General features: G+C 33.5%; 1 protein-coding gene across 2 annotated transcripts; it reads right to left on the bottom strand.

Annotated features, from left to right (window-relative positions):
- Nucleotides 1-2,260: 2,260 nt before the first annotated feature.
- On the bottom strand, nt 2,261-16,156 carry LOC115881968 (adhesion G protein-coupled receptor A3). Of its 2 annotated transcripts, XM_030899726.1 has the most exons (18): nt 16,035-16,156; nt 15,698-15,970; nt 15,425-15,490; nt 15,158-15,373; nt 14,809-15,108; nt 14,019-14,754; nt 13,753-13,959; nt 13,554-13,680; nt 13,010-13,242; nt 12,572-12,913; nt 10,344-10,975; nt 9,521-9,770; nt 9,184-9,462; nt 9,057-9,101; nt 4,432-4,582; nt 3,464-3,767; nt 3,228-3,350; nt 2,261-3,104 (listed from the first exon to the last, which is right to left on the bottom strand). In XM_030899726.1, the coding sequence occupies exons 2-18, from the start codon at nt 15,913-15,915 to the stop codon at nt 2,843-2,845; spliced, it is 4,491 nt and encodes a 1,496-aa protein (XP_030755586.1). In that variant the 5' UTR covers nt 15,916-15,970; nt 16,035-16,156; the 3' UTR covers nt 2,261-2,842. The 2 variants fall into 2 exon arrangements, with proteins under 2 accessions (XP_030755586.1, XP_030755587.1); XM_030899727.1 differs by lacking the exon at nt 9,057-9,101 and having other exon boundaries at nt 15,698-16,156.
- Between the last annotated feature and the right edge of the window lie 65 nt (nt 16,157-16,221).

Genomic DNA, 16,221 nt, shown 5'->3' with positions numbered 1-16,221 from the left:
CTTTAAATCAAAACAATAATATATTTTTAGTACTTTGTATAATATTGTTACTTCAAGAAAATATCAGATAAAGGTTATAAATATAAAAAAAATGTTTCATTTCATTAATGAATCTTTGAAAAAAACTATTTATTTATATAGGCTAATACATTTTATTATATCACAGATTTTCATATACTCAAGACAAATGCAGTTAGAAGAAAATAATATAATACAATGGCAATAGAAAAAATCTTTATTTTTTTTAATATAAAATTTCACACATATAATGTCTGAAATGTTATATTAAAAAAACATTTTTTTTTCAATGTAATACAGGAAGAAAAATAAATAAGTACAGTCAAATACAAGCAGTAATAATTGCACACTTTGAGCATTCCTTAACATATACAGTTCATTTTAATTTTCGCTTTTTTATATATTTAAATATTTTTTTTCGCCATATAAACTGATATAGTCTGTGAAATGAATAACTTTGAATTTGACAGTTCCCGCGGGCTTTTTTAGTGTTTATTCTATTAGGTTAGCAACTTGCGGCCATGCTGACGCAATGCCGTCTCTAATAGAACAGCCTCTGAGCGGGATTTATGACGTCACGCTAGTTAGATACTACGGATTAATAAATACGTTGTAGAATACATGGAAAACATAATTATTCTTCGTATTTTTGGTTTGTATTTGAAAAACAAACTTTGATTTTAAAATACAAACCAAAAATACGAGGAATAGTTATGTTTTCCATGTATTCTACAACATATTTATTAATCCATAGTATCTAACTAGCGTGACGTCATAAATCTCGCTCCGAGGCTGTTCTATTAGAGACGGCATTGGTTTGATATTTAGAAATGCCATAGAAATGCCAAAAGCTGATGACATTTTACCTTTGACAATTATGACATTTCGGGTTGATTTTTGGAAGAAGAGGAAAAACTGTCACTACTTATTATTTTCCTTTTCTATTTCGCGAAAGTAAAAAGAGTTACCTATCTGATTCGTTCAGGCACTCAATTTAAAGAATATCAGTAACTTTTTTGACAGAGGGATTTTATATTTGCCGTGTTGGTAAGAAATAACGGTCAAAATTCAAAGTTATTCATTTTATAGACTATATATCGGTAAATCTACCAATATAACAGCTTCTACAGTATGATCTCGAATAATATCAACCACTTTTTCCGTTAAATAGAGAGCGCGTTTTCACTTAAGCTACACAACACTTGCCGATAGATGCCTTTTTTTCTTAACAATTAGTCCAAAAATTCCCTAAAATATTCGTATATTTTTTTTTTGCTCGGAAACTCTTCAAAATCTACCAAGGCAAATTATAATAGCGTACATCGCACAATTTTCTAAAATTTTACTACCATCGACATTAGAAATTATAGATGGGCAGTTTCCAAAGAAATAAGTTGGTATAGAGGCGTTTTAAACAGACCAGCCGCTCTATATCTTCTAATGTTCGTGGTTATACCAGAAGATTCAGTTTTAATTGAGGCATGACCTTATTTTTTTCAGAATTATTTATTTCTTAATAATAATAATCCTGAAAAAATATATTTTTTTCAGTTAGAATCTACGCACCTTCATGCAAAACAGACACAGAATTTTGTATATATGTTACAGTAAAAGTTGGAAATCAGTTAGATTGTTAACAATTACTAGTAAAAGCTCACCCATTCACTGATTTGCTAAGACTACGCCAGTAAAAGTTCAACTTTTTGAAGCCAACTTTTACTAGTGAATGCTAGCATTCCCTGGACGGTAGCAGTGAGTTTGAAAGATTCAGTTAGCTTGGTTGCCACATGTTTAATTTAATTTTAATTTTTAAAATTAAATATAAGGATAAGTTGAATAATAGGCAACGAAATGTTAAGATACATGGAATGGCCCCGGCCTTTAAATCGTGATTTAAATCAAGTGATTTTTTTAAATTTTAACCATGTGATTTAAATCAAAAAAAATGATTTTATCGAAACTTTATAATAAATAAAAAAATAACTGTAAAAGTTATAAAAATGTGTCTTAGAAAACTATAAAAAATATTTCTATAACATATAACAGATAATAAATCGAGAAAAATCGGAAAAAAGTTATTTCATGTGAATCCATTAGACCGCTAAACTAAAATTTTAAAATTTATGTATAAGTGACAAAAGAAAACATTCGCAGTGTAGTGCAGAACTAGGAACTAGGTTCTTCTGATATAGAGACTATATCTTCATTCCCGAGAAATTATAATCGTCAGAAAATATGTTGTTTTATATATTTTCTTTCAAACGGTGTATTTTTTTTGAAAATGTTTTTCAAACCAAACTCCACCAGAAACAAAAATACACTCAAAAATCTCTAAAAACATGCACCAAAAACGGACAAAAACACACGGTTTTAATGACAAGAAGCCATTTTCTGCCCTGACTATCGCTATCCTTCTTGTCTGTCTCATTCTAACATCGATCGATACGGGGCAGACCCATTCCATATATCTTAACATTTCGTTGATAATAGGCAGTATAAGGATAACATTAAATTGGGCTAAACGTTGGCAACGTTGGCATACATCTGGCGTAAATTCGCTTTGTTGTTTGTGGTCATATATAATTGTTTTGTTATCGTTGTAAAAAGTGTCATGCGGTATTTTCCCTATGGAAGAAACTTTCTGCGAAAAATTAAGGTAAACTAGGCACTCGCTAGAATGTAATAGTGCTTGTTTTTCATTTTTGCAATATAATGAATTTCCGACTTTCACTGTAACATATATAACATAAATCTGACAACAAGGTCACACATCAACCAACGAGATTCGTATAATACCCTACCTACCCTAACCTTACAATTCACTCTACACAGTAGTCTCCACGTCAGCCGATCCTGTCAAAATTTCTTCGCGATTCCTGGTCATATCTGAGAAGCCTGTCGCCTCGGAATCGGACAAGAAAGGACTGGAATACGCCCTCTGTGGTCTTGCGTCGTCTCCAGCACCGAAATGCTGACCCTTGCGCGACCTACAGTTGGCAGGACCCCGCCTTATTTGCTGGTAGAGCTCGTCCAAGTCCGTTGCTGAGGCGCTACTGACTCTGGACATGTTCGAGGGTGACCTAAGCCTGTTTAAAATAGTTATTCGTGTGTATCAAGGCTGTTTCACTAACACAGAAGCTTATATTAATTCAGTAAGAAACAAATATTTAAATAACGTGTTCTAGTTCTGTCAGGAATTGAAGGAATACCTGGCGAGTGAGCTGTCTTTGCCTCCTAAACCGAATCTTCCACCTCTGATCGTGGATTCGCTACTTCTGAGTTCTTCGATTTCTGCGTAGTGATGCGCTTCGTCAACAGGGCTATTCTCGCGTCTGGAAGTAAAATATAGATGTTATACAGGGTGTATAAGGTAAATAAGATCATATATTGTTAAGACCAAGCTAGGTACCCAAATATTTTTTCTAAATTCTCTATAAAAACTTACCTGGTACTTAAATGAACTGTAGTATCCGCAGCCATAGACGTTTCCATAGCTACACCGCACCCTTCTTCAATAATATTGTCCTTTGTCAGCTTTATGGATACTGGTAGAATTTTGGTGGGTGACAAGGGTGATGTTAGGTCGCTTTTGTCCAAGATTGAGTCAGACAAAGGGTTCTCCGAACTGTAGTCCAAAGTACATTGCTGGGAAATGGTACGCATTTGCGGTGTTTGATGATTAGGGTGGTGATGATGCGGTACTTCTTGAGTGAGATTCGATTTTTTTTTGGTACGGTTTCTCGAGATTTCTGAAAAAAAAGTAGTGTATTGTAGCAAATTATTATTATTTTAACATTTGACTTTCTTAAAAAAATTGGTCAAGTACGAGTCAGACTCGCGCACGAAGGGTTCCGTACCATTCATTATCTATACAACATTAGACACTAATATTATTATAAACTTTTTTTCCGATTAAGCTGAAATTTTGAATGCGCGTATAAGTAATTTAAAAAAAAATGAAGAAACACATTACTAAAAATTGTATTAATCAATAATAAATATGTAAAAAGTAAAAATAAATATGTATTAAAAAAAACGATTAAAAAAAAAGTCGCCTTGACTAGGATTCGAACCTGCTTTACTACGGCTCCAACGTCATAGCAGCGTAAAGTCCTAATGCTTTAACCACGCGGCCAACGACGACTTTTTGTTTAGTGAAAGTACTTTTTTATTTATAAACATTTATTTAACTCTGTTTTTAGTATTTGTTCTTATAGCGGCAACATAGATACATTATCTGTAAAAATTTCAACTGTCTAGCTATAACGGTTCATAAGATAGACCTTTGTGACAGACGGACGGACGGACGGACAGCAAAGTCTTAGTAATTGGGGGTTCCCCGTTTTTACCCTTTGGGTACGGAACCCTAAAAACAATGGAGATGGTGAATGGTGACAAAATATGGTGACCTACCTTTTTTTCTTAGTCTTTCTGCATTGATGACGATCTTGTCTATGGGCACGTCACTGATGCAATCGAAATCGTCTCCGCTGTCCGAAAAAATATTCGGATTTTTCTTTTGAGATCTTCTAACGTGTTCCACATGAATATTCGTGTTGTTTACCTACACAAATACAATGTTTGGTTCTCTAAATACAGGGCTACGTACAGGTTATTAAAATATAATATGGAAAAAAGTTCCTATAAATGAGTACGGAATTGCGTAGTTTTAGAGATACACGATATTATTTTTTTAAATATATTTTTTTTGTAATTATCTTAAATATCCTGTAACCAACCTGTGGCTTGAAATTTATCAATGTTAATTCTACTCTCTTTAAAATATACGTTGCAGTCGCTTTAAAAAATTGGAAAAGAAAGATCCGTGGTATGGGCATAGAGACTGACAATAAATGTTTGTTCACACTTCAATTTGCAGACGATCAAATAATAGTCGCCAACGACAAAGATGATATGCAATATATGCTCAGAAAACTTACTGAAGAATACGGAGAACGGGGCTTGATAGTTAACATAGACAAAACAAAATATCTATGTATAGGCGCACAAGAAGGAAATTTGAACTTGGACAACGGTCAAGAAATTACTCAGTGTCAAGAGTATGAATACCTGGGAATTATATTTGATAACACTGGAACTGATGACAGAGAAATAGAGAAAAGGATTTATCAAGGGAAAAAAATCGGATGTCTATATGGAATTTTATGGAGCAAATCAATAAAAAAGTGAAAAAAATTAAATTATTTGGATGATTTTTTTTGCTGCCTCAGCATGTTTTAAAACCAAGTAATAAGCTTTTTAAAAATGCCTTTAATTAAAACGAAATTTGAAAAAAAAAAATGGCAAAAAACATTCCCAAGTTTATAACTCCTAGCATTTACGGGGTGAATTGCAAGCGTCGTCTCTCCGACTAGACGAATCTTAACAATCCCCCCCGTAAACGAAGGTACCTGAGAATGCGGAATTTCGTGGTAGAATTGACCGGCGCCTCGTCATCATTAGACTACCTTGACAGAAATCGTACGACTGCAGACAATTCTCTAACAACAACTCAAGAGGGCTAAATTATGGGCTGGCCAGTTCCCATAACGTCGCATTCCTCAAGCGCCAGAAAGTTAGGATTAGAGTCTACATCGCACGCCACATCTGCGAATCCCAATTAAAATTCTTTTGTTTTTTGTATATGTACTTATTTTATGTCGGGATTGACCGGTGAGATATTAAGGCATGACATAAACCAAAAATGTTTTACTGGTTGCCTAAGTTTCATAATTATTTTTTCGAAAAATTTGCTAAAAACGGTAAATTATGGCTTCGATATATACATCAAATTGAAGGTAAATTAAAGATAGGATCATTTTGGATATTTTTCATAACGTATTTCATCGAAAAGTAATATTTTTTGGAAATTTTAGAAACCCAAACGAAATGACATTTCAATTTCTCACAATGGACAGTTGGCGGGTAATCGAATATTATCAAAAAGAGCAACAAAACGCGAATAAAAACCGATTTATTAAACATCGGGATACAATACAGCTAAATTTTAACGAGGTATGTGATCCCTTTCCAGTGTTCAGCTATAAATAATACTAAAACAAGAAACAAGTGCTACTTCGTAAGAGTGCCCCACATCATGAAGGCCTAAAAATACCAATTGCCTGTTTGAAGATACCGAATTGACTACTGCCGAAGCCAAATTCAAGATATATGTCGAATAATTAACAGAGAACGATAGAAATACTCATAGAAATGTGGTTAGAAAGTTGACCACGTTACGTGCCTAGTTTGTGAGATACTGTAAGCTTGCAGGACTTGTGCAAAACAAAGGTAGGTTCAGCTATAAAAGTGATCTCTAATCGTGTGGTTTTACAATCAAGAAAGCTTAGTTTTACTGTTACTGTCTAAAGTTAACTTGATTGTGCAGTACGTATGTCTAGCGATCAAAATCTTATAGTTTCTTATTACATGGATGCAGAAATTCGTATAAAACAACAATACACCTCTCATAATCACATAGGTTCCTTATACAATGTTTTTTTTTATTTTCTAAGAACGAATGACTTTAATCTACGTACATTCATTTTTTCTTTTAGTAAATGTTTTTATATTTTTAGGGTCTGTAAAACATCCAGGTTTCACAGAAATAACAAACAGTAACTTTGTAAAATGGAACTGCATAGAGAGAGAGTTATAGAAAAATAAAACTTCATCAAGATCACTTTCAACAATGTTTTTTACAATATAAATATGTTAGAAAAGGTAATAAATAAAATTAATCATTTTTTAAGAGAAACATTTGTTCTTTTAGTACAATATTTTGAATTCTGCCAATCCTAAATCTTATTTCCTTTAATAATCGTAAGAATTTAACTAATACATGATCAATGAGCTTTTTACTTTTTTAAATTAATTAAAAAAAACTAAAAAAATAGTATACAGACTGGATCAAAGGTAAACTTAAATCTAATCCCTTTTTTATCAAGGGTCGATTCTAGTAAAAGCTCGAAACATTTTTATATGACATACTCTATTTATGGTTGGTATGATACCTGTTATTATACCTTTGAGTTTCGATGTTAAAAAAAAAAAAAAAAATATTTAAAGTTTTTCTACAACCACTTGTTTTTTTTTATTAAATTAGTTTTTTTAGTTGTATTGTAGTCATGTACAAGGAGGACAACTGTATTTTAAATATGATATTTAATTCAACGTTTTTCAAACAGGGTTCATTAAACTATTTTTCTACTAGGTACATTATTTTGAAAAAAAAAATTAAGAAAGTAACTTAAACATTCATAAAAATAGAAGTAATTACTGTTGTAGATTCTTCGTTATATTGTAAACATTGAAATAACTGGAAGCTAAACTTTCTACCTGCTTATATTTAGAGTCAGTGTCTGACGATCTTTTTTTACGATGGCCCTAATATGTTTACTTCTAAAGTCGATAAGAGCGCCATATCAGTAGAAATAAGAAACAGAATATCTCCCTTTTTGTCGGTCGCGCGTACACAATGCTTTTTGTTTGTTCTGAATAGCAACTTCGCTTTTTAGTTAACTCGGGTATTTTAACATTTCTGAAACAATATTTTCTAATCGGTAAAACGTAAAAAATCGTTAGATTTGACAACTCTGTTGAAACTGGTCGTTCATCTGGCCGCAGCTAAAAACAGAGTAAACCAGGGTCATGTAAGTGAAATATTCAAAATGGTTCCATCAAAAGTTTCCCAATTATGACGGGTGATGGCGCTGATCGTCAAGATTTTTGGACAGGGATTTTGCTTACCGACAATACGACGTGAGCTACGACCGGACCAGGACCAATCAGAATGATCAGTCTTTCTTGCATATTTGCCGCGGAAGTGTGTGTTAATTTCTGTTGTGATAAGTGTGGTTGTGTTTGCAGTTTGATTCGGTTTTGATATTATGTTAAAATTAATTTTGAAGTATTGTATCACCTGTTTTTATGTAATAATACTTTTTTTAGTTCTATGATCTGATATGTTATGATTTGTTAATGTTTGTTTAACAATGTTATACCAAAGAGGTTATACTTAATATATCAATTTGCATAGCCTAACTTTTTTATCAATAAACTTTGTAGATTTTCAGATTATTTAATTCCTTTTGTTTCCGTTTGTAATTTTATTTTTAAGACATATTATGTGATTGTTTCAGATAATATGTTTTAAAAATAAAATTACAAATAGCCAATAAAAATAATTAAAATAATAAAGTGTATTTTACAATTCCCCCCGGCCCCGCACCCCTTTGGCTATCCAGTAAATGTCAGCTTTGTCGAGAGATGGCGTTACGAAAATGGAACCGATTTATTACAAGGGACTTGGGCTTCTTTTTCGTTAGTATATTCTGTGGAGTAAACTAAACCGACAAGTAGCGACAGTCCCGTTTTCAATTTTCTTTGCGGCTGCGCGAAATAAGTAGGTTATCTGTCATATGAAGAAGCGAAGTTGCCACTGTTGCCATTTATCAAATATCTCTATATACTTCATTTCAAGTATACATCAGGCAACGAATCGTTTTTTTAATTATTTATTAGCTGTACGATATTTTATACATTCAAATTTAGAAATAAGGATAAAACGAAACAAAAAAAATATGAATAAAACTTTATAATTAATTTCACTTCAAATTATGAGCAGTGTATACCATGTTTATAGGACCACTTCATAAGTTGAGCAGTTAAATACGTAGTCTATCTGTCAAACACGTCAAAAGAGAGAGAAAGAAAATTTGGTCCCACCACATCAAAAGGCCGACGGTTTCTGTCACTACTCGGCGATCTACTTACTCTGCTAAAAACGCAATACATCCGGCCAGGTCGTTGCGACCTGGTCGTCAGTGAGTTCGAGCGAGCGTTAACAATACACTGCCCTACTAAGCGCAAAAAATATAAAAAAATACATTAAAATTGTTCAAAAATATTTAAGAAAAAAATAATTATAAGCTTCACAATTAAGCACTATGACAAAAAATAACACTCAAGTTAAAATAGACTTGTTTGAAATTGTTACAACAATGTTAGGACATCCAAATCATTACATATCTACTTACCCCTCTGTCTTTTAGTAGAGCAGTGTAATCCCCGAATTTCAAAACCTAGTAGTTCAAATAAATTTAAAACTATAATAATAAAAACACTAAAAAATAAAAAATAAACCAATAATAACAAAGATTTTACCTTAGAATTTGTTCCAAACATGTTCATGTTCTGTTCAGCGTTGGTCTTGCTCTTCAAAGGTCTTGGTTCCGAAAAGACTGATGTGGCATCGCTGTTCACGTCCCTGGGAGGTTTCGTTTGTAAATTGTTCCTCTTCATCATGTCCCTTCTCTGTCTTTTGAAGAACTTTCTGGCAACAGTGCTTTGGTGAGGATTGTAGAACACTTCAGCTGCATTGGTCGGGTTCTCTATTATGTGAGGTACCACGTTTGAGCGGTACTGTGCTCTATGTAATGTTATCTAATAATAAAGGAAGTTACAAAAGTACTTAAACTGAAATTAGACATATCAAACGTACCAAATTGACGTTGTTTATCTTGGTACCGCCCACAATCGAAGGCCTATCGCTCATAGACTCATTCAAATCGATAGTAGTTGCCGCTTTTCCAGAATTGGACTTTGTCCTGCCGGAACTCCTGCTGGAAGACCTGGATACGGCCCTGGATTCGCTGTTCGGTACAGGAGGAAGTGGTAGAGGTTGAATTTGGACTCTCGGAGGTGTGTCGCACACTGTTCTAGGACGTAACAGTCTTTTTCTCCTCATCCACCTGTATAATCAGGTTTTTTAAATATTTCAACCTTGGAGCATAAAACACATAGATACATTTTATCGTTAGTATCTTGTAGCCAACATAATGTCAGGAAATCCCTTTATTAGGTCGGAGTGTTTTACCATTAAGTTAACTTTTTAAGGACCTAATTTTGCAAATAATTTAAAAAATATTCCATTAAATTTTTTTTTGTCTGCCCTTTTGCATACGGCTTTTTAAATTAATTAACAATAAACATGATATTCCACCAACCGACATGCATGTATGCGATGATTTTCTTTTGTCAAAATTCTATGCCTCTTTCGCGTTGTCTGCCGGCATTTCAGCCACGAGAAAAATATCTGTCAACAATTTTACACGTTTCCTAATAATAAATAAAAGCTATTTGGCAATTATAACTCGTGTACCTTATAATATATATATATATATATAACGATATAACGAAACAAAGCAGAATCGGACTTACGTTAATATCAAAATAAATCTTATTGTTACGTGAGGAATCTCCCCACGAGAGATGGCACATGTTTTTTGAAACACCCTGTATACTAAACTACGCTATATCCTTACCTGAACATCATGATCCACTGCGCCCTGATATCCACTCTAGCCACACAGTAATAAAACAAAGTAAACGCGCTTAAAGTGATGGAACAGATAGCGTAAGCTCCACTGAACAGATCGGCTTCGTAGGGAACAGACTCCAGCGGCGGAACAGTGGCAAAAGCGCAGCTCAGCCAACTGATCAGGAACAAAAACAAAAAAATCACGTACGCCTTCAATTGAGCTAAAGGAGATCTCTCATTATCCTCCGTCTCACTCGAAGCAGTCTTAGAAGAATAACTTCTCACGCTCCTCGTATCGGGATTTCCGGAAAAATTCGGTTCCAGCAGGTCCAAATCTACGTGCTCGGTGGCTTGAGTTCCTTCACTAAGATGTCCACCGTGGGACAAGTCCAGATTGTAAATAGCGCACCTTACTAATAGGAAATGCACGATCAGGAAGAGCAAGAACACGGCAAAAGGGCCGTAGAGGGCGCTTAGGGCTGGGCCGGATCTGAGGAAGCAGTGCGAGGGTGAAGAGTACTCTCGGACGTTGGTGGCAGCCAGTAGGCCGCATATTATCAGGGCTACGCCCCATCCTACTAGGTAAAGGCCGAGGACGGGCTTTTTTATGGGTGGTTCACTCGGTAGGTCGTCGTCCTGAAAAAAAATATAAGCTCAAATTAAAAAAAATATGAAAAAATAAGGATGTTCAAAAGTATCGATATTTTTCGACTATCGATACGAAAATTATCGATATGTTTAGACATCTCTAGTTCCATTTGGCATTCCCATACCCGCTTAATCATTAAGAAAAACAATAAAAAACAATACAGATCAAAAATATCGATATAAAAATTAGAGGTCAAAAATATCGATATTTTATTTAAAAATGTCAATATGTTTGGACGTCTCTAAATTTCCAGTTTATAAAAATATTAGAGAATTTTTGACAATTCTATTTTGCGTTTCTCGCTACCCAATTCTTTACTAAGGCATTATTAAGCTCAGAAAAGACCAAAACCCAAGATGATTAAAAGTATCGATATTTTTTCAAATATCGATACGAATATTATCGATATGTTTAGACATCTCTAACTCCAATTGGCGTTCCCATACCTGGTTAATCAATAAGAAGAGCCTCAAAAAAATCTGCAGATCAAAAATATCGATATAAAAACTAGAGGAGGTCAAAAATATCGATATTTTATTTAAATATGTTAATATGTTTGGACGTCTCTAACTTTTCAGTTTTTAAAAATATGAGAGAATTTTTGACAATTTCATTTTGCGTTTGTCACTACCCAATTTTTTTGTTAAGGCATTAAAAACCTCAAAAAAGACCAAAACCATAGATGATCAAAAGTATCGATATTTTTTCAAATATTGACACGATAATTATCGATATGTTTAGACATCTCTAATTCCATTTGGCGTTTCCGTACCCGGTTAATCAATAAGAAGAGCCTCGAAAAAATCTACAGATCAAAAATATCGATATAAAAACTAGAGGTTAAAAATATCGATATTTTATTTAAAAATATAAATGTTTGGATGTCTCAGTTTATAAAAATACCGTATGATCGAAAAAAAACGGCGTCCAGTTGGCTTGGAAATGACGATCGGTGACATTTCCCATATAATTTTACATATAAAGTGACAGCGATCTTCATTTCATAGCCATCGCTGACGCCGTTTTTATTCGATCATACGGTATTAGAGAATTTTTGACAATTCCATTTTGCATTTCTCGCTACCCAATTCTTTGCTAAGGCATTAATAACCTCAAAAAGGACCAAGACCATAGATGATCAAAAGTATCGATATTTTTTTCAAATATCGATACGAAAAGTATTGATATTTTTTTAAATATCGATATATTTAGGCATCCCTATTAAAAAATCGATTTGAATAATGTAAAAAATTTAGATGATTGTTTAATAAAAATAAAAAAGGCATTTTGACAATTATATAAATATAGCGTTTGATTCTCAACAATTCTCGCTGAAATAATTATAAAATCCTACAAAAAAGTAGAGATGATCAAAAATATCCATGTATTTTGAAATATCGACTTTTTCAGCATATTTCTAATTTTTTCACCTCTAAAAAATGTCGATATTTTTGCATATCTCTATTTTTTCACCTCCAAAAAACTAGGGATGGTCAAACGGATCGATATATTTTTATATATCGATATTTTTGCACCTTCCGCAAAAAAATCAAAAGGTATTAAATCAAGCTCAAAACCCTTACCTGTAAGATCGAATCGGTGTTCTTGCTCAGTCTTTTGTACATGGAATTGATCCCCACGCACATCCACAGCATAGAGCACAGGGAAAAATAATGCAGGACCATCCCTATGGCTTGACAGAGCTTCTGATCCTCAGTTTGGTAAATACCGAACGAGTACATGAAGCAAAGCAAGGCAACAGAGGTCCAAGTGTTGATCAGACAGTGTTTGGCTTTTTTCGGCATTTGGATCGATGCGAACCCCAAAATGTAGGTTAGGATCGCTATTAAGAGCGAGAGAAATAATATGGAGTTTCCTACGTATATTGCCGGATGGGACAGTCGAAAAAATCCATTAGAATTGTCCTGAAAGAAAAAAAAAATAAACATTCTAACTCTACAACAAAAAAGAAGAAATAAATAGTGAGTAATGAAAGAATAAATGTTCACTACTTTGCTTACCATGACGTTCAAATATGTGACGTCTTGTAGCAGCCCGTAGTAGCCCAGTTGTTTGCAAGTGAACACCACATGGTCTTGGATGTGATGACCATATCTACATCCCTCTGTTGACCACCTGCCTAGTATTTGATCCCAGTGAACTGGTGTGAAGGGTGTCACTTCACTAGAGGAGGATGGCGGTGCCCTTATGGTGATTTTAATGGGATGCGTGACGTCAGGACGAAGAAAACCGTCTAAAAATAACGAATAAGTTATATTACAAACATCGATATTTTTTAAAATATCGATATATTTGGACATCTCTAATTTTTGTAGAATGTAACAAATTCAGATGACTGTTAATTAAAAATAATAGAGGCTTATTGACAATTATCCTACTAAATGCTTTGCTGAAACAACTTTAAAAATCCTACAAAAAAGTAGAGATGGTCAAAAGTATCGATATATTTTGAAATATCGATATTTTCCCCACGTCACTCTAAAAAATCGCCCAAAAAGTAGAACTGCTCAAAAGCAACGTAGTTTTTATGGATTTTTTACTTACCTAATTTGACACCAACTATGGTAGATGTAACACCTTCTTTACCCTTCCTTTCATCATCAATAGGGAAAAATTTACTGGAATTCAGCATTGATATCAGTAAATTATAATTTTCTTGAACTGCAGTACCCTATAATAACAATTAAAAGAAAAATAATTAATATTTTTATACAATCTTATATTAAATTTAATATTTAAGTACCTCTGTCATAACCTGACTTAATAGGGCGTCTGATATAATCACAGAAGCTTCCACAATCTTTCCTTGTAATATTCTGGAATCTTGAAGGTTATTTGTGTTGCAGGAAAATATAGAATCAAATTTGTCCAAAGGATTGACCAACCAGGAACATCTGATGCCAGAAAACGCCTCTTTGGTCATGGGAAACGACTCAATAATCATATTTTCCTGAAGAAAAAAACATATAATACATGTTTTCCAAGCATTAAATATAAAATAATATATACCCTTTGAAACAATGATCCTGGACTGCTTATAGAAACACTCTCCATAATATTAACCAACTTTGAACAGCTCCTAAACTTCTGATCTGTATCCCTCAAATACTCCCAAGGCAAGTTCATTAAATTGCTTGTAACGTCCATCAGAATATTCTTCAAAGACTCCGAACTAAGCAAAGCAGCGTAATTCTCCATAGTTTCAACAGTATAGACTAAATCAACAGGGTCTGTGTATACGCTAACATTGGAAGTATAATTTTTAAAATGTCTAGCACTTTCTAAAATACTAGAATTCACTTTTGAGAACTGCTCAAAGATCCTGGTGATGTCTGAGATGTAGGAACAGTGAGATGTATCGAGATCCATCCAGGTACCATTGTCAGAACAAAAATATGAGGCTCTTTGAAGAGATGGATCGTAATTAAGGTTTAAAAATTCACAGGGTACCGTTACAGTGTTATTTAACACTGTTTTAGGCCATGTATAGGTTCCTTTGTTGCCTTTACTTGTTACTATAGGGCAATATCTGGTATTTTCTGATATAACTGTCACTGATATACTTTTTGAATGGTTGCCTTGAATTGAGGTAAATAGGCAACCCCATACACCTGTATGCCAGCTCTTAAGAAGCTTAATAACTAGAACACTGTCAATCAGGCCTGTACTAGGGGAAGACTTGGTAGATATAGAGATATCTTTGAAATTATCTTTAGCATACAAATTTGACCACAACCATTTTAACCTAAAAAAATATTAATTTTTAATTATAAAAATCTATATTAATATTTTTATTTACCTTGAGTCATCTGAGGTATCCGTCATGCTAGGCGCTCTACAGTGAAACTCTACATAATCACCTTCGAAAACAATTTGGTTTGTTTCTGGTTTTAGATCTATTAAAGGCAGTCCATTGCTATGCGAGGATGATTTGCAGTGAATATCTACACCAACCCTTAGTTTTCTTAAAGGTAGTCCTTTAAAACTGGGCGGTGTGTTGCATTTTGGGTTCGATATTAACTTGACAGAATGTTTTTGTATGTATTCTAGCACCCAGAGCAGGCCACAGTCACATTGAAGAGGATTGTTCGATAAATCACTAAAAAATATATAATAAAAACGTTTTTCTCCAGCAAATTCAAACATACAGTTGTTTTAGGTTAGGTAACACATCAAAAGTTCCCATAGTTATCGATGTAAGTTCATTATGATTCAGTTTAAGTCGTTCTAGATGTTTTAGGCCTTCAAAACTCTTGATATCAATGTGTTTAATGCTGTTTTCTGAGAGGTCCAGCCTCCGTAAGTGTGGTACTTCCCTAAATTGGTGTTCTTGGAGTTCTGTTAACTGGTTTCCACTTAAATTTCTATAAAAAAGTCTTTTAGATGTTGAAAACTTAATATTGGATGATACTTACAGTTTTTGTAAAGCTATAAGTTCAACTTTAGTTGAAAATGTCTTTAAGTTGTTGTTAGAAAGATTCCTGGAAAAAAGTAATAAATATCACAATAGAAAATAAACATTCCTATAATTAAAGCCCTATTTATGTATACTAAAACTCTATAATTACTTTGGTTTATATTAAAAACAGTTCTGTGCTTTGGATTACATCAAAAAACAATAAATTTAGACATTCTTTAAATAGTTAGGTAAATAAAACCATAATTCTCTATACAGTTCTAACACTTACAGCTGAAATAATTCACTGGCAATATTGAGGAGTTCCAGTTCATCTAAATGAGATATTTTCTCGGTCTCGCCACAGGTCATCTTAAGGTAGTTTGCCCCATCACGTTGGGAATTTGGCTTACAGGTACATTTACTCGAACACAAGGGGCTGTCCTCAGCTGATGAGCCGCAGAACAGCCGTAGGAAAAGCATAACGCAAGGAACAATAACGAATTTCATATTTTATAAATAACACATCACATTTTTGGCAAGGATACACCATCAAAACTACACCCTATCAATAAAAGCTAATAAAATTGCATGTTTTGCGGTTATACCGGACATTATCTTATAGATACCCGTATACTTAAGTGGAATACTAATGAGAGTAAGTCATTCTTATAAGCTAAAGTTAAAAAATTGTTAATTTTTATTGTAGACCTTTAAAAATGCACTAATTTTAATCTGTTTGACAACAAAATACCGGCCATATTGAATTCCTTACGACATTTTTGACATAAATTTATGTCGATATTATAGAAATCT

This window comes from Sitophilus oryzae, unplaced genomic scaffold, assembly GCF_002938485.1.
Source record: "Sitophilus oryzae breed Bouriz unplaced genomic scaffold, Soryzae_2.0 scaffold_1745_pilon_pilon, whole genome shotgun sequence".
NCBI lineage: Eukaryota > Metazoa > Arthropoda > Insecta > Coleoptera > Curculionidae > Sitophilus > Sitophilus oryzae.
Note: the sequence above shows the minus strand (reverse complement) of the source record. Positions and strands in the feature narration are given on the sequence as shown.

Excerpts from the sequence above, each read along its gene's own strand:
- LOC115881968 (XM_030899726.1), bottom strand. The coding sequence starts at position 15,915 with ATGAAATTCGTTATTGTTCCTTGCGTTATGCTTTTCCTACGGCTGTTC. Across the intron at positions 14,755-14,808 it reads GATACCTCAGATGACTCAAG|GTTAAAATGGTTGTGGTCAA; the intron begins GTAAATAAAAAT and ends ATATTTTTTTAG. Across the intron at positions 3,351-3,463 it reads ACAGTTCATTTAAGTACCAG|ACGCGAGAATAGCCCTGTTG; the intron begins GTAAGTTTTTAT and ends TTTTACTTCCAG.